Source organism: Chinchilla lanigera, unplaced genomic scaffold, assembly GCF_000276665.1.
Source record: "Chinchilla lanigera isolate Chin_1 unplaced genomic scaffold, ChiLan1.0 scaffold00029, whole genome shotgun sequence".
Lineage (NCBI taxonomy): Eukaryota > Metazoa > Chordata > Mammalia > Rodentia > Chinchillidae > Chinchilla > Chinchilla lanigera.
Window position 1 is genome coordinate 9,623,052 of NW_004955430.1, and position 27,542 is coordinate 9,650,593.

The 27,542-nt window shown below is 33.7% G+C and overlaps 1 protein-coding gene across 4 annotated transcripts in view; it reads right to left on the bottom strand.

Moving 5' to 3' along the window:
• Positions 1 to 27,542, bottom strand: part of Tbc1d5 (TBC1 domain family, member 5) — a 554,846-nt gene that overhangs the window by 211,187 nt on the left and 316,117 nt on the right. For all 4 annotated transcript variants that reach the window (XM_005387456.2, XM_013515658.1, XM_013515660.1 and 1 more), the window contains one exon: positions 6,424 to 6,526. In XM_005387456.2, coding sequence (XP_005387513.1) covers positions 6,424 to 6,526 — 103 coding nt within the window. The remainder of the gene's footprint in view (positions 1 to 6,423; positions 6,527 to 27,542) is intronic.

A 27,542-nucleotide genomic window follows, 5' to 3' on the forward strand; every position in this document is an offset into this window, starting at 1 on the left:
GATTTTATCTTTTAGAATTCGATTCCAATTCAACCACAGCACATATTCTTTAAAATGTGGAGAGAAGCTCTTTTTTAAATGACATGACAAACAATAAATTGGCATGGCAGACAACCTTGCACCTGTCAGTTGCTCAAGATCTGTACTCATAAATATGAATTTCATTTATGCAAATTATAATCACAAGCTACAGTGTAAGATCTGCACTGAAGAAGGGCAACTAAGAACTGTAGACCTCAGGAAATTACATCCAATGTGTTCATTATGTAATGGCTCCAAATTAGGATGTCTGTAGATTTTGGAAGAGCTAAAGTCAGCTAGCTAGGAATGTTGGATAATAAAAGAAATAATATTTAGCAGACAGTGACAAAAAACAAAGTTTTTCAAATGGAATTTTCAACATGTTTAATCATAAAACTCATTTTTCCTGCCTCCTCCAATTACAGGTTAATTTTCAATTTATTTAATAAGCATATCAATACAGTGTTTTCCCTTATATTGGGGTTCAAATATGGATTACACAATTAGGCACAGAAACAAAATGTAAAACTGTTAGTTACTGAGCTATCTTTAAAAAATTTCTTCCAAAAATCTATTATTTACTCATTTTGTGGGGACACAAGGCCTTACACAACAATGAATAGCCTTGTAAATTTAGATTTTTTCCCCTTTAAGCATAAAATACCATACTGTAGCAAGTAAACATAGATTACATCTTTTGCTGCCTCTTAATGTGAGCAAATTACCATTTTCCTTTTGCTTAGTAACTAAGGATGCTCTTTCATAAAAAAAGAAGAGAAAATATCACCTTCTGAGCAAATAAAAAAATAAATATGGGAGCAAAAAGGAGAGAACTCTTCTGTGGGTCTAATTAGAGGAGGCTTCATATAATGGAAGGACAAACTCCATAATTCTTTATGCAATCTAGTAGTATTATGCTAGTCTTAGGAAGTCAGTTGATAACACATACATAATGTGAAATTAAGCTTTATCAAACTTCAGCTGTAAGTTATGCTGAAGTAGAATGACTTAATAGCATTTTTACAAATAGCTTATGATCCACTGATAATCTGCTTGTGATTTTGAATAAAATACCATACATTTCAATTTCTTTACGTAACCATTTCTTCATATAACAAACCTTGAAAAAAATGTTCCTGACAAGATGGCAGACACCCAGAAAAGATGAAATCAAGTGTGCTGTATTTTGAAAATTATCAAAAGAGGTTTATTTTCTTGGAAAAAATTTCAAGTTATCATAAAAGGAAAACACCATAATTTCAACAATCATGGCAATAGCTACTTAATGTAGGAAACAAGAGGAAGGAAACAAAGAATCAAGGCAGGCAGGAAGGCAGGCCAAAAGCCAAGTGAGAGAAAAACTTTAAATTCTAGGCTGAGGCAGGAGGATCCTGAGTTTACAGCCATTCTGACAACTTGGCAACACCCTGTCTAAAAGCAAACTAAGCATCGTGAGATGTAGTGCAGTAGTAAAGTGCTGGCCTAGTGTATGTGAAGCCTTGGGTTCAAAGCTCTAGTATTACAAAACAAAAATCAAAAAAGGACCACCACCAAAACACTAACAGACATCCTCACCGTAATCTTTTTGGCTGTTTCTGATGGTTTCCTTAGAATGAAGTCCCCACAGAGAATTTCTGGGGAAAGTACATTTGTTAGTCTGAGATGTGTACCAATATGTTGCCCACTAGAAAGAATTCACTCAATTGTAGAATATAAAATCACCACCTCACACATCCTCATCTATATTCATAGTATTTTTAATAAAAATCTTGTTAAATTCACAAACTGTAATGAATTATACAAGTGTTAGTGACACTGAACTAAAAAATTTTATTGCGAGTTTTTATTTCAGGAGTTGCCATTTCATCCTAATGAAATATTTCTTTTTTCCTAGAATTTTCAACAGATTTTTTTGAATTAGATACATTAATACTTTGTCATTTTTGTTGTTTTTTCCTCTATTTATTATTTTTCTTTCAATTCTGATAAATCATTCTCAAGTTATACACTTGAATAACCAATGCAATTTCCCTCCTTTTCTTCTTTATCTTTTTCCTTCTTTTCTTCCTTCTGCTATTGTGACTGAAAAAGATTTCTCTTTTATTGATAGAATAATATAGGTAGGACTATAGTTTCTTTTTTGGTTAATTTTTTCCTTCACTTGATTTTAATTTTTGCCATGAAGAATATACAAAATACAATAGCTAGTTTATTGAATAATCACGCATCTTCAATAAATGCAATCTATTCAATGATAAAATGAGAACACAAATGATTATACAATTATAAACCATGATAAGTGGTATGTATGTGTATGTATATTACACACACAAACATGGGTTCTGAATTGATGAATTTGACGATGGATCAACAATATTAGAAAAATAAGGCCAGGGACATAGCTGGCACAGTGCCTGCCTGGCAAGCACAAGGTCCTGAGTTTGATTCCTGGTACCATAAAAAAAAAAAAAAAAAAGAAAGAAAAATAACTGAAAAAAGTGTATACTAAAACACTAAATATACAGATTTTCTTTCCTGTCACTAGTCCTAAATAATACAGTTTAAAAATACTCTACATAGCATTTATATTGTATCAAGTACTGTAAGTGATGTAAATTATTATTTAAAGTACATAGGAGGATGTACATAGGTTGTATGTAAACAATATGTCACTTTATACAAAGGAGTTGAACAACTAAGTATTTTGAAATACATAGGGGGATCCTGGAATGGTTCCTTCAAGGACACTGAGGAACAACTGTATAGATGAACCAAAATCTTACTATCAGCCTAGCACAAAAAAGGATTTCATTATACTATTGACTAATTCAATACAATATCTACCACTTAACATACTGACACATTGAAAAGGTTGAAATATAATATGAAAAAAGAATCATATACCATATTTCAAATCAATAGAGGACACTTTTGTGGAAAAAAAAACTAAGACCTCTCAAACACTATTAAAACAACCTTTTACAAATTCAGTTTTGAGTTTCACTTAAATGGTAACTTTCTTGATACTTTTAAGAGGATGAAAGAGACCTAAATCTGTTTTTGCTCGAAATTCTAGACTAGTAAAATCTGATTAGTCATCAATTACAAGGAAGAATATAGTTGATTTAAAGTATTTGCCTAGCCTGTGTGGGGCCCTGACTTAGATACTCAGCGCTAGAAAAAGCAAAAAATTATAGTTAGCAAATAGATACCTTTAAAAGACAAGTGATACATCCAGAAAATATATTCATGAGTTCAACAGCCTATGAATTTGACAAGACACAAATATATATATTTTTAGTATACTTGGTTCCCAAAATGTACATGTTGTTTCTGTCTATCTTGTCAACATTTCTGCTTGCTGAAATCCTTCATCCCTGCTAGCTCGTTAGTAGTCACTGCACTCAAACTCACGCCAATTGAAAATAAAGGTAACAAAGTTTTCTTCATCAACAGCCTGTAGGCTCACAAAATTGAACCTGTTCTTTTATCTGCCTGTGCTCATTTAGCCCACCAAGCAGTCTTTATTAAAGCTGAGGCATCAGGCAGTCAAAGTTCATTAATACCATTTATATAATCTCTGCAGTTTCAATTAACTCAGCAAGACATTCTACTACATGATAACAGTCTCATTAATTCAATAAAATCCCACAACTATTAACAATATGGTCGATGTTAAACGGGGTGTCACCTAGTACAAAATAATAGCTTTAACAGCTTGTGATGAAACTCAAGGTTTTTTCTCAAATTTAATATGGCTAAATATTCAGTCCTTCTACAGCATGGTATTATTTCTTTGTAAAGAATCTATAGGATTTTAAACATAACGGAGTGATTAAGTCTTTTTAAGTGAAATCCAGTAGTAAGCTAACACCACTTTTTATTCAGTAATTGATAGGCTTTGTCTAAATTATCAACAATTTGATCTTCCATATTCCTGCCTAACCTTTCATATAAAAACATGGTGGTTCACATACATCACAAATGACATGGTGAGATCTTATCTTTTTCCTTGTCCAAAAGAACTTGTTTCTGTTATTATAAGACTTCCTTGATCTATTTATTTTTCTTTCTCTAAAGAAAAATAGGAAACAAAGTTTGACTTGGGAAACTTAATCCTGATTTAACTTCCTATCATTACCAATCTTTTCCTGTGAGGAATTTTCCAATATTTGCAAGAGGAGCAGGGAGAATAAGGGATAGACATAAGAACATGAGCCAACACAATGATAAATATTCTGAGCTATTGAAATAACTAATGATGCAGAATCATTTACCCCTGGACTGCGTGCTATGTGCGTTATTAACACCCTATAGTTCAAGCCATTTAGAAAGGTGTCTTCTGTTATTTACAGATATCCCCCACCAATCTTCTTTTTCATTTGCTTTTGGTCTTCTGATTTGTATATGCTTTTCAGATAGCCTATTTTACATGCAAAGGCATTTTCTCCCTTGAGATTATGCAAATATTTTCCTAAATCTTTTTCTACTATTTTTATATACTTCTTATTTTCACAGTTATATCATTAGTCCATCTGAAATTTATTCTCCAATAATGGTATAATTTAGTATTTTTCCTAGTTAGAAAATCAATCTTAGCAAGTAAACATCCTCTTCTCTATTTTATACAATTAACATCTTATATACAACTGGACCTACTCCTAGATTTCTCCACTGATCCACAAGTCAGTTCTCGTAATACCACTGCATTATTTTGACCTCAGAAATTTCTTCTTTTTCCCTCTGACTGAGCTCATGACCAGGATGTTATACATGCCAAGCATGCACCCTAAAAACTATAACAAAGAAAAACCCAAACCACACCTAACAAAAAACCCTCTCAATCCCGGATCATAGAACTTCTATAGAAGTTTTAGACAAATTTTGGGGAGGATGTGGAGAAAGGGAATTTTTATGTGCTACTGATAGGACTACAAATTAGTAAAGCCATTACCGAAAACTATATGGTAAATACTCCAAAAATTACAAATCAATATACCATATAATGCAGCAATCCTGGTTCTGGTTACATATCCAAAGGGAATCAACTCAGTGTGTTGGGGAGACCTCTGCAATCCCATGTTCATTGCTACATATTTACAATAACCAAGAAGTAGAAACCAAGGAGGAGAAATCAACTCAGTATGTTGGAGAAACATCTGCAATCCCATGTTCACTGTTACATATTCACAATAACCAAGAAGTAGAAACATCAACAGATGAACAGATAAAGCAAGTGTGATATGTGTAGCAAATGGAATACCATTCAGCCATAAAAAAATAGACGGAACTGGGGGTCATTATGTTAAGTGAAATACGCCACAAGGAAATTAAAAGTGTTTCACCAGGAAAAAATAATCTTAATATTTGGTAGGCACTAAATTTAAAGTAACTATGTCCAGTTTTCAAAAAACACATGTTTAGATTAGCACTAGATTAATACATTTCTATGTATTTATTTGCAGAGGAGCAATACTGGTACTAAAACCATGTCATTATTTTTGTATTTATTCAATTCTTGCTTTATATCCTTAGACAACATTTAAAATGTTCTTCAGCTAGCTTTCACATGTTTACAGTCAAGTTTATCTGCAGACATTTTATACTTTGTCATTAGGAGTTAGATCATATTTTTATATACTGAACAATTTACATTTCAAAAAACTCAAAGCAATCCAACAGTCTGCTTTGGTAGTGAGGCAAGTCAAATAACAGAAGCAAGAAGTAATTTTCAAAATATGTCAACTTCTTTTAAAAAATTAATTTTGTGGCAGTGGGGATAGAATTCAGGAGTGTTCTACTTCTAAGCTATAATCCCTAGCCCTCTTTAATTTTTTTCAAAAGGTCTTGCTAAGTTGCCCAGGCTTAGGATCCTCTTGCATTGCTGGGATTATGGGCTTGTGCTACCATGCCCAGAAAAAGAAAAGAAAAAAAAAAAAAAAAGAAAGAAAGAAAGAAAGAAAGAAAGAAAGAAAGAAAGAAAGAAAGAAACTTCTGAAGTTCTATTATAGTAAGTTTTGAAGAGTACTTGATGATTTTTTTGCATGACATATCACATATTTATAAATGCTGCACTTAGAAACAATATTTATATATGCAAGTCTGAAAAGTTTATTACTAGACTCGTTGCAAAGATGCTACCTATAAAACAACCACAAGTTGAAAAAAGACTAAACATGATACAGAAGACAATTTGGGAGAACATCTTATAATAAGGTAGAAGCATATGTGCTTCAGTGAGCTTTCTTTTCTAACCACACAGCTGACAAGCAGCACTTGGATACCTTCAGCATTATGATACAACTCTGGATACAATAAAGGTTGCATTATTGCTTTATCATTTGTCAAGCTGTATAGAAAAGTTTAAGCCAATGGATGCCACCTGTAAGGTATTTTCATTACCTGTTTATAAAGTAACTGCTCATTTTCTCTAGCATAACAGAAAAGAACATCTGTAAGAATTTTTCTCACATTTTCTTGTTGGAAAAACTGCATTTCAGGAAACCTGAAAAGAGAAAACACAGAGTTAAAACCGACTAGAACAGTTTTAAGAATCATCCTCAAACTCTCATCTCTACCCAGGGCTGCTTTGGGTTTTATAACTATTTGCCATGTAACTAATACCAATAGTGGGTTTTTAAAAATGGGTGACATAGGAAAATTATTATATCCCAGAGCTAAATAACATCCTTCAGCATCTAGACATTTCAAATTTTTTCACACATATAAAAGTCTCTGTACATGTGAATACAGCAGTTTCACAAATTAATAATAGCCTACCTATTTGGGGACAGTTTTTTTTTTAAACTAAAATGTAATTTTGTATATATGCCAACTTTTTCAAGAAATCATTGTCATTTTTCTCTTGATGAAAATAACTGTGATTTAAATTATGCATGACCACAGTCAGTTTTATCAGATTAACCTCAAATAGAAGAAAACTTAGCATTGCTTAAATGCTGTTTAAATAAAAAATCCTACCATTTTTGTAAGTGCTCTGAGGTAAATGTGTAACAAAAAAAGCACAGAGAAAAAAGTTATAAGAATATAAAAGAATACAAAGAATATAAAACTCCAAGAACTCAAAAAGATGCAATACACACAATGATGTAATACAGCAGGGCTAAATATACAAGGCCTGTTGTCTAGAGTAAACAGTTTTGTTAGGACAAAAAATATTTGAAAAAGAATTCTGGGAATTTGAGAAACACGCAACAGAGTGGAAAGGTCACTAAATCAGAAGGAAAGCTGTGATGGTATAAAAGACAGTGAATATTTCAACTGTGCAGCAATGCAGAGGATTAATAATCAGAAAGAAAAGAGAATTCCAGGAAGTGCTGCCAGTTGGGCACAAGGCAGTGTAGCAAAAGAAAAGATGGAGCTGATCTGTGAAGAGCTCTGAATGCTGAATTTACAGCCAAGGAAACAATTCAGTGTTTCTAAACTTTTGGACAGGGAAGTGATAAACAAGAGTCTAGGGGTCTAAGTAGAAATAAGTCTGACTGTGGAAAGTTCACAAAAAGGATATACAATAAAATGAAGGGAAGTGAAAAATTCACAGACCTGAGGAGAAAAGCCTGTGTTCAAATTCATGTTGCATTATACCAGCTACGTAACCTTGGGCGAGAGACTATAAACTGCCTCATCTACTAAATACGGATAATGGTACTGATTTTGTGATCAAGATGAAATCAAATGAAGACACCAAGAACAATATCTACAAAGTAGTGGATGTTAAGGAATACAAGTTATTATCAAGTACCGAGTAATAGTACTTTAGGTGATGAAAAGGTAAATTAGGTGCCTCCAGAATTTAAAAAAAAAGAGAGAGAAAATATGAAAAAATGGAGAAGACTACCTAGAGCATGAAGCCATGTGGCATTACTGAAACAGAAAAATATTCCTCAGTGGAGTCCTTTAGAAAGGAATAATACCCGTTTCACTTCCTATTATAATGGCTACCTGCCTTATCCTTCTGGAAATCTTACGTGCTTTATGCTTCATTCTGGTGTTGGGTTGGCTCTCTATGAGTTTTAACTTTCGCTATCCAAGGCTATATTTCTGAGTAAAACATGCTAGAAACTGATGACACATATCTTCTCCAAAACTAATTTTTAAAATGAATCAAGTTCAATTTTATTTTCACTTGTTCATTTAACTTTTGTTTGAAATTCACTTTCGTGTGCAACTGTCCTCAGACACACAATTTTTGAATTTTTAGCAGTAGCAAGGGAGCCTCTTTGGGGAGCCAGTAAACAATCTACAGACTTGAGCAAGGTGACGCCACATCTTTGTATCACCCTTAATGCAGTGACCATCCAGACACACCGTATGCAGGCGCACAAGTTCAGGTAAAGGTGCACAAGTGCCTTCTCCAAAAAAAAGGGCAAAATTAACTTGAAGGTAGATTCAGAGTATACCCAATACATCATAGAAATCAAAGAAATTCCAGAAATACACTAAAATAGGAAAGATACACACATAAATACATTAAATGACTTGTTTGGGATAAAAGAAATTTGCCAAAACCTTAGAAAGTCAAATACGCGAAATTAAAACAATCAGAATGAAAGACAGATAAGTGGCTGATAAATTGATATATATAAACTTGGGGGAAGGGCAACTCAACCACTAAGGTAACAATATAATAATACTTTTGAGAAATGAAATTTCTCCCCTTCTTTATTATATGACCTAAATGTATCCTTCTCTCTAGGCAGAGTTCATGACCAAAGATTTGGATCACCTGACCTACCAGATACATTTGAAAATTTTCTCTGTAAACTGACAACAAAATACAATTTAGCCTTTGTGACATGAATGGATCACAACAGAAAGTTTTGCAAACTGATTTACTTGGGAACAAATATCCATGAACTATATGGTAAGAGTTTACCACCTAAATACTAAAAATGTAAATTATATACTGATACACACTTTCATTTAAATGCATACTAACCACTTGCAAAATTAAAAACTAGAGATCTACAAAAATTAAATTACACATAATTTAAATTGCCCACTTTTAGCAAATACCCAATCAACTGAAAATGTATATGAGACAGACATAACATATCCATGCAAGCACACAACATCTACAATTCTACTCTACAATACTGAAGTGCCAATTTAGGAAATTTCATGATTCTCTTTTAAGGAAAATATGACTTGTTTTCTAAATTCTGATGAAGATTCCACAACATCAAATATGTAAGATAGGAAGATGCTGAACAGCTCCGAAAAAGAACTTTTTTATTTGAAACAATAATGAAAAACACAGACTACTATACTGATCCAATGTGGATCATAATTGTTGAGATTTTAAAAAATCAATATTCAAAAATTTCCTGCCCAAAAATACTTTAAAAAGATTTAAAACTTCAAGAAACACAAGAAAAAAAAATCAGAATTAAAACTAGAAGCTCATGTTTCATTCAAACCAAGATATGCAACACAAAATAAAAGGAAAAACATTACACTAGCTCTGGACTCTAAACAAATTTGGTTATAATCAGAAATAAATCAAGAAAAGATATTTTTGCACTTCACCAGAAGATGAAAATGAGACTGAAGTGATGATAGGACTCAGAACATAGAGGATAGCAAAAGGACATATTTCATGATGACACTTAGAGCCCCTTCCCCCCCAAATCTAAGATTTTTACTTGATGGAAAATTTATTTTAGGTTTACCTCTATTGATCAGTAGTTTCTTAGATATGCAAAGGAATTAAAGAAACATGATACAGTACAGAATAATATAAATTACCAAAATCCCACAGTGCTTCTCCATTAGCATACTTTTGTTTTTTTTTTTTTTTTTGGTTTTTCTCCGGTACCGGGAACCGAACTCACAACCTTGCGCTTGCCAGGCAGGCGCTTTGCCGCTGAGCTAAATCCCCAGCCCCTCCATTAGCATACTTTTGAAGAAGAAAAGTCACATTTACATTAGTTACAAAAACTACTTAGAGCTTAATGCAGGGTGTCCTGTAAGTTTCCTAAAAAATGGAGTGTTATGTGGGTGCATAACACCACCACTTATTTTTTGTGAGTATTTCTATTGATGAATTATTTAATTTTATGATTTTATTATATCATCGAGTATGTACTTAAAAGGAAAATATTAAATTTTATTATGCAATGAGTGTTTAGAATAAACATCAACATTTTCAATATCAAGTTTATTTCCTTACAAGATCAAAGAGAAATAAATTATTATGTGAACTACAATGAAAAGACAATTAAAATCCTACCAAAAATTATCTTTACTTCAATCATCACACCTCCTGCAGTCTTCACACATGAAAACAGCATGTTCCATACACAAGTATTGCTTACACTGATAGCACATGTGTTTTGCTTTTCTGTCTTTTTTGGCAGGACATATTTGTCATCTCTCTGGTCTTCCTGTTTTGTCAGGAGGTTCTTATTATACAATGTGTACTTCAAATAAAATATCAATGAAATAAAATTTAAACATGTATTGAGTGTAGAGAATACACATCAGCATTTCAACTGTTTGTTTACTTACTAAATCTAGAAAGTAACATCAGAAATAAATTCCTTTGTGAACTACAAGGAGAATACAAATACAACTGTACTGCAAAAATAATCTTACTTCAATGACCACACATAAGGCAGTTGTCTCACATGCAAACAGCATGTTCCACACACTTGTAATGCTTACACTGATAGCACATGTGTGTTTCTTTCCTTGTTTTCTCTGGTATGACATTCTTGACATGTTGGTGGTCTTCCTGTTTTCTTAGGAGGTTCTTGTGATGCTTCCCCTGTTGTTTACTGGTCTGCTCCAGAATTCCTTTGCAGGGTACTTTGGGCAGATATATATTGCTCTTTTTCTGTTGTAATTGATCATTTATCAATTTTGGTCTCAATCCTCTATGAAAATTTCTCCATGATATTTTGTGCTTGTTATTATCTTTGTGAACTATGAAACTATGTATGACTGACATGTTTAGGATCCAGTACAACACAACCACTGGCCAACGCTGTTTCAAGTAACATCATAGTTGTTGCATAATTTGTCAAGAACATCTACCCCATCTTTTGTTTTGTTGTAAAATGTGACCATTGCTGGCTTTATTTTGAGGATTCACTATTAATCCTTTTTCTTTTGAGACAAGGTCTTGCTGTGTAGTCCAGGCTAGCCTTGACTCACTATGTAGTACCAGATGACTTTAAACTCACAAGATCTTCCTGCCTTGGCCTCCAGAGTGCAAAGATTACAGGCATGCACCACCATGCCCAGCTTTGCTGTCAATATTAACATCATGGTGTAATACTGACTGTACCAATACTACTTTGTTTTTCTTTGCCATATAGAAGGCCAATATTATGTCTTTCTGAAATCCCAAGACTCTACTATACATTTCTCTATTGTGAACTTCTAACATTTTCTTAGGAATCTCTGCTTTGTTCTTGCAAGTAGTTCCTGTGCTGGTCAACTGGTGCTCATTTAGCAAGTGTAACATGAATAGGTAACTAGTGAAGCGATTGTCAAATATGACATTTTACTTATTTTTTGAACAAGTTTGTTCACAGGGTTATACAGTTATTACTACAAGAATAAAGAGCTGGTGGTTGACTTCCAGGATAAAACTCTAAAGCCAAGGTGTAAAATGTCTTCACATCTGCCAGGGAATATGATTTTGTATCATATGTGGAAGGTTTATTTTGCATATAGTGCTGAAAGCTACAGCAAACATGAAAAGATGCAGATTTTGGGTCAACTGTCATGTATTGAGATGCTATATAAATTGCTTGACAATTTGAAACAAAGCTTTCAAAAAATTAGCAAACAGTAGCCAGACTGTCTCATTTTTTTTCTTTCTTGGTGGGTTTTTTTGTCACCAAAACAGGCAATTTTGAAGGATACCAAATAATGACATGACTCCCTTGAGTGTCATTATTGTTCTAAAAATCTCAATGCCACAACTGTCACTTTTTCATAAATCCTTTAGATTCTGACAATTAGAATAATAAAGTCCTGCTATGAAGTTCAGATAGTGAGGTGGCACAATAAATACATTTTTGAGCATTACTATTGCTGCATATAGGACATTTTCCTTGTATTTCATTATTAGTGTATATCTTCTAGCACATTGTCCATTGAAAACAATTTCCAACATTGAGGTGTAGTTCTGGCATTCCATCCAATAAGTTTCACCCCTGGGAAGAACCTAGTTTCATTTTCCAACCTAGTTCTAACATTGGAGCGTTCAGGTATTCGTGATCATTTTATAGCATTATGACTAGTCAAATATTTATTTACATTATTGTTTCATCCTCATGTAAATGTGTTCATTCATTTCATGTAAAGGTCTTCACTCTTACTTCTGTATCTGTTATATTTTTCTCCATCTCACTGTCACAACTTCTTTACATACATGATCCAAATTATCAGTAGCTGAGTTACCTGAAGACTAACTTTTAAACTCCTCCCAAAATTGTAGAAGTAGATTTTCATGGACATTGTATTGAATTGGGCTAATTCTACAAGAAAAATTAAAGGAATACCTTTAATAAAACAAATTATAAATACATAGAAAGGTAACATGAAAGCATAAGGTGGGTAAAAACTCACCTGCTGATACTTTGACACATGTGCATACACCTTGCTGTTCATCTATCAAGTGGGTGAACACATTGATTCCTGTACTCCCCTAGTGCAGCTACTGAGACGCACAGCTGGCTGCCCTTTGGCTAAAGTAAATATTTTCATTAGAAAATTATGGTACGGGTATACGTCACCTAAAAGGAGGAACCAAGGGTAAACAAGGAAGAGAAAGCTCTCTATATAAAAAACTATAAAGCATTCTACAAGAAACCATAGAGGACACAAATAAATGGAAAGGTATTCTGTGCTCACAGATTGTAAGACTTCTTTAAAATGACGATCTTAACCAAAGCAACCTATATTTCCAATGCAATCCAATCCAAAAATTCACATGGAACCACAATGAATCCCTGCCCCAATCCAACAATTCATATGGAACCACAAAATAATCTGAACAGCCAAGGCAACCATGAACATAAGAAATACAGTTGGAGGTATCAAACTAGTTGCTTTCAAACTAAACAACAAAGCAGGATGACACTGGTACACAAACATACATCAACCAATGCAAGAGAACAGAAAACACAGAAATGAACAAACACATTCATGGTCAACTGACTTTTGACAGTGATGCCAAGAATATACAAAGGTTGATCAAAAGATACGCTGTGCGTTTAGATTTTCAAAACTATTATAGTAAAAGACACATTGACATGAATCCCCATCAAGTATCTTCCTCACTTTAAACACACTTATCTCATTGTTCTTGCCACTTTTTGAAGCAGATCTGGAAGTCCTCTTTCATATCTTTATGAGGTATGATAAAAAGAAAAAAAAATCAGTGAATACTGCTGCCAAGTGCCATCCAAAGGCAGGCTCATAAAACATTACAGTGTGTCCTTATCTACTGTATTCACTGCATCTGGTACTGTGTAACTTCAAGCTATTCCCCGAAGTCAACATAACCATGAAACGTAAATGTTTTCAACTGATTCAGGATATTGAGGCAGCCATGACAGCACAACTAAAGCTCTCAAGGAGAAAGGACTTCTGAACTGCTTCAGAAAGTGGCAAAAATGAAGAGATGAGTGTGTTCAATGTGAGAGGGAAGGATTTGAGGGAGATTGGTAGTAATGTATCTTTTACAGCAATAAATTTCTTAAAATTTAAATATATCTTGTGTTTTGGTCATATTTTGTACAATGGGAAAAAGTCTTGTCAATAAACGATGCTGGAAAAACTAGATATCTATATGCAAAAGAATGAAAGTGGACCCTTATTTTACACTACATATAAAATTGACTCAAAATGGGCTAGATTTAACCATAAAACCTGAAACCACAAAACTACTAGAAGAAAAGAGAAGAAAAACTATACTGGTATGGGTAATTTTTTTTTTTTTTTTTTTAGATTTAATCTCCAAAGCACAGGCCACAAAAGCAAAAACGAAAAATGGGATTACATCAAAAATGAAAACTTCTGGATCTGAATGTGGTGGCACATGCTTTCTGGAAGCCTGACACAGGAAGATCACAAGCCTAGCCTGGGCAACTTAGTGAGGCTCTGTCTCAAACACACACAAAGAAACAAACAAGCAAGCAAATAATGCTTTGGGAGCTAAGGGGACAGTTTAGAGGTAGAGTGTACACTTAGTATATACCAGGCTCTGGGTTAATTCTCAGCACCAAATAAAATAAAATCCTTCTACATAGCAAAACAAACAGGAGTACAGAGACAACCTACACAATAAGAGAACATATTTTCAAGCCATATATCTGATAAGGAATTAATATTCAAAATGAAGAACTCTTAACAATGTGAGGGAAACAATGGCTATTATCAAAAAGATCAAAAGCAAATGCTAGTGAGATTCTGGAGAGAAGGGAACACTTGTACACTGCTGATGAGAATTTAAATGGAATACTATTCAGTCTTTAAAAGTAGGAAGAAATCTTGCCATTCACAACAATGTGGGTGAAATTGGTAAACATCATGCCAACTGATAAAGCAATGCAGATAAACAAATATTGCAAGTTCTAACTTGTATGTGAAATCTACAGCAACGGAACTCATTAAACCAGACTATAGAGCAGTGGTTAACACAGGCGGGGTACAAGAAATGAGGAGATGATCATCAAGGGGCTTAAAGCCTCAGATGGGAGGAATAAGTTTGATTTATTTTTAGATATATTACACAGTATGGTGAATATAGCTAATATTTTGAGTATGATATATATTAACACCAGAAAGGGTAAATCTCAAATGTTCTCATCATAAAAAATATTAAATTTTGAGATGATGGTAAGTTAGTTGTTAATCATTCCATATTATATTAATGCATCACTTTGTATCTTATAAATATATACAATTGGGGGGGCTTAAAATTTTTTTGATTTATTTTAAAAATAAAAGAAGGAAAACGTATTAATAGACATCCATTTATAAAATATCATAAAAACAATACAAGCAATACAAAGTTACAGACAAAGAGGTAGGAAATTAACAATGGTTGTTGTATTACGTATTGATATCTTCAAAGTGGTTTCTCAGGAAAACAAAGAGACATGTAAGATTGATGAAATAATTAATCATTAACTGTTCCTTTCAGTAAAGCAATAGAAGTCAATAGTACAACTACGTTAGCTATCCTGTATATACATATATACATAATTTCCCCTTCTTTCCTCTTTTTCCTCCCCCCAGTTGCTCTTCACTTTTGAGCATTTTCCTTTCGTTTCACAATGTCTGTTATACCTCCTAATTTTTATTCACTCTTTCAGGTTAGTACACTAGTGAGACAATCTGTTGCTTACACGTGGAGGACTGGTTTATCTCCCTTATGAGTATGGTCTCTGGTTGTGACCATTTACTTGTAAAAGCCTTGAGTTTATCTTTCCTTATAGTTGAGTAATATTCCATTATATAAAAGTACCACAATTTTTTTATCCATTCCTCAGCAGATAGACATTTGGGTTGCTTCCACAATTTAGTAATTACAAATTGCACTGCTATAAACATGGGTGCACATATATTGCTGTGATATGATGCTTTTAGATCTTCTGGGAAAATATCCAGAAAGGCAATAGCTGGGTTGAATGGGACCTCTAGACCTCGTTTGCTGAGGAATCTCCAAACTGATTTCCACAGTGGTTTCACCAGTCTGCATTCCTACCAGCAGTGAAGAAACTTGTCAACATATAATTAAAAATTAGAATACCCATGATTTGAAGGACCATAATTATACCAAAATATAATTATCAAATCTATAAAAACAATAGGATATCACTATAAATATTATGTATACTGTATATCTAAAAGAACTTTGAAAATCTAACTATAGCAACATTATAACACTATTGCTAATAAAAATAACCCAGTACTTAATATAGTCAATATTTAAATTTCTGTGATTTTTCTAAAATTTTTAATATGGTATTCAAAATCTAAGAAATATCTTTCAGTCCACTGCCATTTGTCAATGTTTCTCAATATCCACTAATACATTGATATGCCTTTAAGATTCCTTTACATAGATTTGTAATTTTCTTCCTTGAAATGTTTTTTTAAAGAAACCAGATTTTTTAATCGTGTAGAAACTTCCAAATTCTTGTTGTTGTTTTTGTTTTTGTTTTTCTCTGGTACCGGGAACCGAACTCACGACCTTGCGCTTGCTAGGCAGGTGCTTTTGCCGCTGAGCTAAATCCCCAGCCCCTCAAATTCTTAATTTTATTTATCATACCTCCACTGTGTTATTTATGTATGTATGTATGTATGTATGTATTTATTTATTTATTTGTTTGTTTGTTTGTTTGTTTGGCTTTTCTCCGGTACCAGGGACCGAACTCACCACCTTGCGCTTCCCAGGCAGGTGCTTTGCCGCTGAGCTAAATCCCCAGCCCCTCCACTGTGTTATTTAACACATCCCTCTCCACTTGTATTTCCTATATATTGGTAACTAGATCTCAAGACTTAACCAGAGTCTAGTTCAAATTTCAGCAAAATTCTTTAAAGCTTAAATTATGAAGGTTTGAGAATATGCTCACAAATGCCCATAAGAAAGCAGAAGAGTAATTTTCCTCTCTTTGAACATGCACTAGGTTTAGTGACTAGTTTGTCACAAACTAAATGCAGAAGTGATTCTATGACACAGGTTATATCTAGCTCTCTCTTTCTAAGCCAGTCCATCAAACAGGCAGCTATGCTGTAAGGAAGGTTAAGCAGCTATATGGAAAAGTCATGTGGAATGCTCCAGCCAGAGATCCAGAGAAGGCCTCAACTGAAACCAGATTCAATAACCAGACATGCAAGTGATAATTCCAGTCTTCAAACTGCCTCAGTTAACACCATGTGGAACAGAGATAAGCCATCTTTGTTGAAACTTGTCAAAGTTGTAGACTAATCAACAACAGTATTCTTTTAAGCTTTGGGGTGGTTTAAAAGGAAGCCATACATAGCCAAAGCAGTTCGTGCTGTGGACTTCCATCATGAGGCACATAACATAGGCATGTCTCTCTTTATGTACTAGCAACCACATGTGACTGCTACCTCTATCTACTTATTAGTATTCACAAAATGGAAAAATTATAATTCTATAATTTTTCTCCCTTTTATTATCTAAAATATTTGAATAAGAAACAATTTTCTGCAATACTTAACTACTCTGAAATTCAATTTTCCCTGATTTAAAAATTTTTATTCATTTCTGTTGTCTGTTTCATGGATACTGGTGTTTACTGATTACACTAAGATCAATTAATGATAGAATGACCCTACTTCTGTCACAAAAGACAACTTATAACAAATAGACTATTCTACAGTATTTGCCTTTTAGGTATTTCCTCATGTGACAGCAGTGTGCAGAAATGAATCAGGAAGTGAGGGACAGAGGGCAGCTAAACATCAACTTTAGATCACCGAATAACCTGGAACCCAAGTGTCTGATGGGATAGTTCTAAAGACATCCACCTAATGGTCTATCACAATACAGACAATAAAGGAAAGTCAGACAAATATTTGGGATATCTATCATGAAGAATTTCTCAGACAACAAAGAGAGAAAGAATATTTCTTAAGAAAGAAAAGGGTTAAAAAAAGAGTTAAATGATAAAGGGCTTTGTTCACTGCATTATAGTATATAATTAGGTAATTAGAAGTATTAAAACAGACAAAGCATTGTGCTCAGATGAATTACTGAAAGCACAAGTATTCAACAAGATGCCCCAAAGGAAAAAATAAAGACCTTGGTGAGGGTTTACAATCAGGCACTAGGACAAAGAAGCACAGAAGGTCGTTAAGAAACAATAAGTGATGTTATGCCTGCATTTCAAAAATGGAAAGTCAAAAGAAGCATTTATCTAAAAATTAAAATGAGCTGATGACTACTCTGTCATATACTATGAAACACCAAAATAGTTATAATATTTTACTGTGGTTAATTGTTTTATTAAAGAAAACTGAAAAATTAAACGAAAACTGCAAGAAGAACAATGGGATATACAATAGAAACAGACACACAAAGTCCTTTTTCTTCCTGTGTGGATGAATTTACCATTCTCTCTATTCAATTAAAATTATTTTCTGTTCTTTCTAGGCACCTAGTTAGATTTAATTTCCCAGCTTCCTCTTTAATTAGCTGTGTTGACAAATGGAATGAAAGTTGAAGATATATGTGAACACAAAATGTACTCCACCACACACTTGGCAGGTCCCTGTACACACTTTCCCTCCAGTTGGATAGAATGGAAAAGACCACTGGAGAGATCTAGGAAAGGAATATGCAAACTATAGTGGGTTTTTTATTACATCTATAAATTTTTTGTTACACCTCCTTTGTGAGGTTTGGCATAAATGACATAGCTTCTTCCTCATTCCCTTTTTTGGATCACTTTCTCCAGAGGAGGACACTTGGGTAGTTCCATGGAAAGATCAACATGAGTAGGAACAAGTATGGATTCTCTCCAGCCCTACTCAAACTATCATGCCTGGAAACTCCAGTTTCAGACTAGACCCCTAAGACAGACATTCCCAGCTAAGCTGCTCCTATGCTACTGATTTGCAGCAACTATGAAATAATAAATGAGTATTGTTCTAAGCCACTAAATTTTGGTTGATTTATTTATATAGTGAAAGATAATTAATGGATGTTTTGAAATCTGAAAGTGAAGCACTATTAAAAGCAGTAACTTAAATGTGTTGCAAAAAGTGTACAGAGGACTTAGGTAGAAGAACCTTTAAGAGACTGTCAGTTAAGGATTAAAGGGTGTGAAAGAGACTGCTAGGTAAAGACAGGCCAGGAGGAGGCTCTCAGTGAGGAATTAAATGAAAATGGGGAAAACACAGAAAAAAATGAAGAACGGTTCACAATATGTAGTGGCAGAAAGTCTGACAACATAGTAGCCTCAGGTCTTATAAAAAACAGAAAATGTATTTAACTAACTAGGCGATCTAGCTTAGCAGATATACAGAGGGTCAAAGATGCTACTGTATCTGCTGTATATTCTTATTATTTACAGTAGAAAGAAGAAGAAAGCAAAGGGAAGAGCTGATAAACATACATGTGCTCAAACTTGGTAGGTTTGCTAATACCATGATGATCCTGCCTTAGAACCAGCTGACGAAAAACTGAACCCTTTGAAACCATAGCCCAAATAAGTCATTTCCTCCTTTAAGGTGTACCTGTCACACATTTTGTCCCAGAAACAAAAAACTGTAAATACAACTCCCAAAGTTGAAAAACACACTGCATTAGAATATACAAATCCGGAACCTGTATTCTAATAAAATGGGAAATTCAGAAGAAACGGATAAATTTCTAGATACATATGAATTATTAAAGCTGAACCAATATGATATAAAAATAGTGAAACTGAAGAAGTACTAAACTAGCAACTAAGAAAATCCCAGGTCCCAATGGCTTCATTGCTGAATTCTATAAGAACTTTAGAGAAGATCTAACACCAATACTCCACCAACAATTTAATGAAATCAAAAGGGAAGCAGTATTTCCAAAGTCATTACCCTAATTCTAAAAATGGAAAAGAACCCAACCAAAAAAGAGAAACACAGGATAATTTCTTTAATGAACACAAACGTAAAAATCCTCCACCAATGGTCACCTGGATCCAGAAGAAGGAGCATGGTAGAGAGCCTGGGTGGAGGAGAGCTTCTCACAGCATGAAGGCAAGGAGCAGCTGGAGGAGATACAGCCTTCCAGGTCACAGCCCTAGTAACAACCCCACCTCTTCCCACCAGGCCCCACTTCCAACAGCACATCAGTCACAGAGCCACCATAATTTAGTCACTTCCAAGAGCCCCACCTCTGAACACGTGAGGCTTTTCAGGAGACATCCAGACCTAAATCACAATAATCCTGATTTTTAAAATTCAAAGAAAAGAAAGTAGGACTCTATTTTGATGAAAAGGTACAGGATTCATCCCAAGATGACAAAAGAAATATCTCCAAGAGTCTGACAAGGAATATGGGGGTTTGAACTCACTGCAGAATAGAAAAGATTTAGCAGAAGAGTTGTTATGATAAGATGGATGGTGGGAAGTTGGAAGGTTAGGTTAGAATTTCAGAGAGAGCAATTATTACCTTCTAAGTAGAAGTTTTCATCTCTAAAGTTCTTTTTGATTCTGCAATACTCTAAGTTATATAATAAAATCCTCCACCTTACTGTCTCCCCATCTCAAAAAAAAAAAAATACCTTTTACTCAAACTATGAAAGTGAAAAATCAGGGGAAACTATGAAAGTAAAAAATTACATATATACGTATGTATATGTGAAGTACAAGAGTATGTCCTAACTGTAAATATAGATTTTATTTTATAGTTAAACCATTAAGAAAACATTTAAAAGAAATATAAAGCATTACCAATGAAGTACTAAAATAGATTCAATTCTAAATATCCTTGAATGTTCAATAAAGACTGTGTACCACTAACAAACAGGCTATGGAAAATGGCAGAAGTTCAGAATGGGATATTACTTTATCACCCATAAAACTTAGCTTTTTAATCTTATCATAATTGTATACACTGAGACCACAAAGAGCACTTAAAAAAAAAAAAAAACAAAGAAACAACAAACCCTCAGTTATTTAAAATAAGATTTCAAAGCCATATTCTACTAGTCAGTGGCTCAGGTAACATAACAGCTCCTTCCATGTACTACTGCTTGCAAATTCCAAAGAGTGGGAACACTGGGTGCTAATCAACACACTACAACTGTGTTCTGTAGCAAATAAACCTGTATTTCATTCAAATACTGAAAAAATTTAAAGATTTTTACAAAGGTCATACATTAGGATAAATGCATGCTAAGAATTTGAATGCTTATATGAAACAAATGGGAAATACATTATATTATTTAAAACAAGAGCTGCATAAGAAAATACGTATTTCTAAAAAACCATTATAAACACACACACACACACACACACACACACACACACACACACACACACAGTCTGCCAAATAAATGAATATACGTTTCAGCAGTTCTCCATACTATTAAATGTCTGGAAGCTAATGACCACCACTTTGATCACCTCTTGTAGAGGCCAGAAGTAACTTGTATTAATCTCATGATGTCTCAATAAATTTAGTATTAGAATATTTATGCAAGTTTTTCTTTTCCTGCTGTATATATATTTTTGGTGCTCTGATTCTCTATATATGACAATAATTATTTTGTTTTCACCTTATGTATGAGATGAGGAAGGAGTATACACTACTGTATAAAAGAACTATTTCTTGTATTCCTCAAAATCTGTTTTCCTCCCTCTTTAATATTTAAGAAACACACACACACGGGTTGCTGACAACCCTTAGAGAGCGGCTTGTGTTGTAGTTTTCACTTTCTCGGCTGTGAACAAGTGCATATGTGGGGGCTGGTCGTGCATGCACAAGCATGTACTTTGCCTGCATTAAATAAAATCACAACACAACACCAAGTACATCCACTCATTCATGTGTGCCTGCAGTCCACCTCAAGGAGACTGAAAATATAAATACAAGCTGCTATTTTGGTGTGATCACATGAATACGGCAGCTTGTATTTTTTTTTCCTCCTTAACATTTTAACACTGGGCAGATTGTCTGCATTAACACACACCAAAATCAATTCTGCTCTGAAATAGCTTGTAAAATCCTCCTTTCCCTGAGGAGTTTGTTTCTTATTTAAATAAAAATGGGCTTGGAGGAAATTCTGCAAAAGATACCCTTTAGGATATCTTAACTTTGCAAATTGTGACAATCAATGGACCAAAGGGCTGGGAGCACTTCTGCCAAAATGAGAACTCAGAGGAAGACTGTCTTTGAATTAAAAAAAAAATCAATAAACTCTATAAAATCACTTTTGTATATCACTCATATAAAAAACTTTCAACACTAGTCTAAGTTACCAGCTGTACACTACAGTGTAACGTAAGAACTACATTTCTCAAAAATTTTAGAGAAGACTTAGCACTATGAAAATTTCTGTTTTCTCAAGAAGGAAATAAAATGTAGATATTCATATCATGTAGTATACAGAAACAAAACAACAATTAATTATCTATATAGTGCTGTCCAACAGAACTTTCTGCAATCACAGAAATTACACACACTAATACAGTAGCTATTAGCACTTGAATGTGGTTAATGTGAATGAAGACTAAAATTTTAAAATTATTTAATCTTAATTTAAATTTAAATAGCTACATGTGCCTCATGTCTAACAAACAGGATATCACACATCTAAAGTTTTAAAAGAGATTTTAGTAATCATTTTTTTTTTTTTTTTTTTTTTTTTTTTGGTTTTTCTCCGGTACCGGGAACCGAACTCAGGACCTTGCGCTTGCCAGGCAGGCACTTTTGCCGCTGAGCTAAATCCCCAGCCCGATTTTAGTAATCATTAATGAATCCTCAAAATTCCATATGGCAAGATTTAAAAACAGTAAGGACACAAAGTTTGCCCAATTAAAGTAGGCCTGACTCTTGGCCTACCTGTAGACTATAAAAAAGGGAAGAATTAAAATGCAAAAGCTGCATCTGTAAACAAACAAAGAAAAAACTAACAACATCATGTAAATTCAGGTTGGGAACAATAATCAACTAGTAAGTGAGCTACCTAAAATTAACCACAATAACTAGAAATTAAAAAATACTAAAAACTGAAGATAAAGATGAGCATATCCAATAGATAATCAAATTTATTTAAAATACATTTTAAATATGGTCAAAGGCACAAGGATAAAATAAAGAATTTTAATCATTTTTAAGAGAGAAAGAGAACACATTTGAAGATGAGACTATTTGGCAACAGCTTAATATGTTAATCCACAAATGATGCTATAGATGCTGTATATATATTTTTAAAATAGACCTTGATAGACCAAATAACATACTTCTTTGGCATTTAATATGGAAATGATATTCCATCGTGAACTCATTATTTCCCTTCACTTTGAATAGTACTGAAATTCAGTATTAATGTTAAAGCTTCTGAAACATGGTAAAATTTGTCCAAAACAGATAGTTCAATTCCTAAATTAAAAAAACCAATAAACTGGAAGTTCCTTGATTCACCTTTTGATTGTTAGGTATTTTTCAGTAATAAAAATGGGAACATTAACAATTCTATTAAGACATGGAGTTAGTAAATTAATGTAAAATCCTTTGAGCCAAAAAGGGGTTAGTGGCATATAATAATATAAAATTATTTAAGAGGAAGATTATATTTAATATAGAGACACATTCAGATCAAATAAATTCAATAATCACAAAAAACATAGCTTGTAAGATCAAATTATCTTGTTTAAACCCATAGTATAAGGTTGATTATAGGAGTATTTTTAAAAGTATGCTTCTGTTTCTGAAGATTGAAAAGCTGTTACAGAATATAACTGAAATTGAGTAACACTGGTTGTTATGATTCATAACTAGTGATGACTTATTAAAGCATCAACCTGGTAAACTCCAATGAGACTAAGAGAAGAGTAGGCCCATGTACCACAGGGGCTCACCACTAGTTGGAAAGATAAGGCTAACAACAGTTTTTATATACACTGCTGCTACTATGACAATAGTTGTCCTTACAGTTTTAAGGATATAAGTCATATTTATCTTGGTCACCAGTGCCTGGCACCCTCAATGGATTTATACAAATACACTAAAAGTATTAGGAGATATACCTAAATAAATATAGCCAAACCAAATTAAGTAATGTCATTATAAAGTGTTAAGAAAATGTTATATAATAAACACCATTCATTTATAATTGTAAAGATCTGCAAATGTACCATGGACACAGTGGTGATAAACTCAGGCCTTAAAAACAAAGCTTGTGAGGAATCCAACGGGGAGCACTGGAAGAAAGCAGGGGTCCAACAGAAGAGAACATGCAAAATTTCAAAGCATGGAAAATGGAAATCACCAGTCATGAAATAATGCCAAAGACTGGTCTAAAACAGAACTGTGTGTGTGTTAGGGAAGCTGGGTACAATCATTCTTCTGAAGGCCACAGGGAATTACAGGTTTTAGATTATGCAAATAGCAAGGCTATAAATTTGCATTGAGAAGAGTGACTAGTCAGTAACACATGAAGTGGATGTGGAAAGATACTAGATCCTAAAACAGCAATTAAACAAGTAAGAGGCTGCCAGGAGGCAAAAAGTAATGGAAAAAGCAGTAAAACGGAAATAGAACAGATAAATGTAAGAAAATTACATAGAATGACCCCCTGATTTGTATTTAAAAATACAAAATATATATCCTTGGGGGCTGGGGATTTAGCTCAGCGGCACAGCGCCTGCCTGGCAAGAGCGAGGCCGTGAGTTTGATTCCCGGTACCAGAAAAAAACAAACAAAAAAAATCGCCGCTCCCCCAAAATAAATAAATAAATAAACACACACACACACACACACACACACACACACACACATCCTTATCTACTCTTAACTCCCTTTATTACCTCACTTGTAGTCAGAGACAATAATTTACTTAACTTAGAATACTGCACTAGACTCCTAGCTGCTATCCACCTTCCCTTCTTACATCCATATTGAGCCTGCTGCAAAGCAGCCAGAAGTATCTTGTTAGACATCATGCCCCTGGTTCAATATCCTCCAACAACTTCCACTGCAACTGAAATAAAATCCGTATTTCTTGCTATGTTCCACAAGACAGATTGGCCTTTGCCCTCTGCTCAGATTTCTGTCTTTACGCCACTTGGTTCTGCCTCCGCCACCTGCCTTTAATTTCGTTCTTCTCAACACAGTTCATTTTTGCTGAGGGAGCTTGTACTAGCTATTTTCTCTGCCAGGAATGTTCTTCTAGATCTTCACATGGCCCACCTTCAAAAATTTTCTGTATCTCTGCTCAAATGCTATTTTCTCTGATGTCTTCTCTGGTCTCTCTTCCCAAAATAGTTTTCTCTCTAGCTATTCTACCTCTATCTTACTCTTCAGAATAATTATTACCTCAACAATTGCTCTTTAACTGTATATGCATGTTGTCTCACTCTTTCCCATCAGAGGAAAATATACATGCTGTGATCGCTGAACTTTGTGTTATTTGCCATTCTAATTTCCTCAAGGCAAAGGTCCAGGCTAGAATACAGCAGACAATAAATGTATGCTTTAAAAACCAAAATATTTATCAGAAGTGTTAATGAACAAGTAACACCGTGTACATTTTTGAGTTGAATTCTTGTTTTATTATCAGTTGCTTTAAACACTGGATTAAAAACATGGATTTTTCCATTATGTAATGCCTTTAAGAGACACAAAGCAGTAAAATTATTCAAGCTATTCAGCTTTTGTGATTAAGCAATTAGGTGGATTTAAAATATGACTAACTGCTTTACCTTAAAGGCTACATTCTTTGCCATAACATTTAGACAGAGAAGGTAAGTAAACTTCCTCTAAACCAGGTGACAGCCACAGGAAATTCTTCAAGGGAAATAGATATGCAATCTTCCCTGTCTACTATGAATAATAGATTCTCCTAGTTGCTGACCCTGAATCTTAGGCTTACAACTTAATTAAAATATATCAGTGGAAATAAGCTTAAAGAAAAAATTAGCTCCGTATGCATTTATGTATCTTGTATTTTTATAAGACAAACACCTAGAAAATATAAAATTAAATGACAACGTAGCTTTCAAGAAATAACTTTGTTATACAATGAAGCAGAAATACTTGAGCTAAGTAAACAAAATGATAAGCAAGCTTTTATTTGGGTTTGCCATCAGGTTAATTCTCCCCTCTTGTCTTCTATTTCTTTTAAACAATCTGGTCCTTATGACCTCTGAGAGTGTGACTGCAGCATTTCCACTTAATAACTATGGAGAGATGGATTATCATCAATCTTATTAGACACACCAATCTGAAGCTCTCAGGTTTTAAAAGTTGCGATGTATTTTTCTGAAGAGGAAACTTTACTGTTTGGTTAGCTATATATATCATACATGTTGTTTTTATAAAGTCTGTTTTACTAACAGTGACTAAAGAGAAAATTCCTTCTTTGTTTTATTCAAATATTTATTGTGTGCCTCCTATATGTCAGCATAGTGGTGCTCTACTTTCTGAAAGAGATACTAGAGAAATCAAACACTGCCACCTGACACCTTTGAGAGTATCTTCCCTATAAAAAAATGGGTTATTGTTGGATTAATGGGCTACGCAAGATAACCTACATGATGCCTTACCTTCCAAGCTGTGCCCTACAATTAGTTAAAGTGTGTAGACTAGAACAGTTAACTAGTAATTAGTTAAAGGTTTGTTGAACTTTGAACACATGAGAATTTATGAATTATTTTTAATTTAAAATAGCAACTTTCATCTGGTAGATGGTGTAATTTAATAGCAGTCCATATCATCTAATTATCTAGTGTTTGGGACATGGAAAAGGATGAACGTCAGGAAGCCAGAGGCCTTAACGTTGTAATAGAGTTGCTAAGAGTTGAACTAGCAATGGAACACACAAGTAAAGCCCCAGAAGGTCTTGGGGTATGCAAGCAGACATACTCATGGGTCTGTACATACCCAGTTCATCTAAATATTAGTGATAATATTTATTGACATTTATGTAATGCTTTAAACTGAACACCTATATAATCTCTACCATTACTATACATACTGAGGATCTTCAATACAAAAAAACAAAATATAAACTTTGGAGCATTTACACGATGTTCCAAAAGTTTCTGATTTTGGATGCTGAATTTTTGGATTACAAATGGTCAACTGATAAACTGTATGAAAAATTCTGAAATTTGAAAAAAAATTCAGAAATTGGAAATGCTTCAGGTCTCAAGCATTTTAGATAAGGAATACTCAACTTGGCACTCATTAATCCACAAAAAGCCTGTGAGGTCATTACTAAGCTTATTCCCATTTTACAGAAAAAGAAATTAAGGAGAAAGATGAGGAAAATAATCTTCCCATGACTACAGTATAATTAGCTAGAATTCATTCTGGGGTCTCTGACACAAATTCCATGAACTTCCCACCATATGACTAAGAAAGATGAGATCCAATATATAAAATCTATGGACATTAACTATGTGCTAAATAAGAAAGTGCTCTTTCACATGATAAAAACGGAATAGATTTACAGAGAACCTGCAAATCTAAACAGCTCCAAAAGAAAGAAAAATGAGAAATATAATATTAGCTGTCATTTTAAAAGTAATTTGGCTAGAAAGGGTTAAAATGAATAAATCAATAGGTAAATTTTTCTAGTAGTACCAATATAATGACTACATAACATAGCCTGATCAGATTCATATGACTTCAAATAATTGCTGAACAATATTCTAAATATTATAAAAATAATTTATTTTGAAAACAAAGGAAAGTAGAAACCTGTAATTTAATAAAATAGAATACTTATTATCAAAGTTTGGTGAAAATTCTTTGGTAATAATACAAGTACAATACAGCATTTAATTAAGGCTCC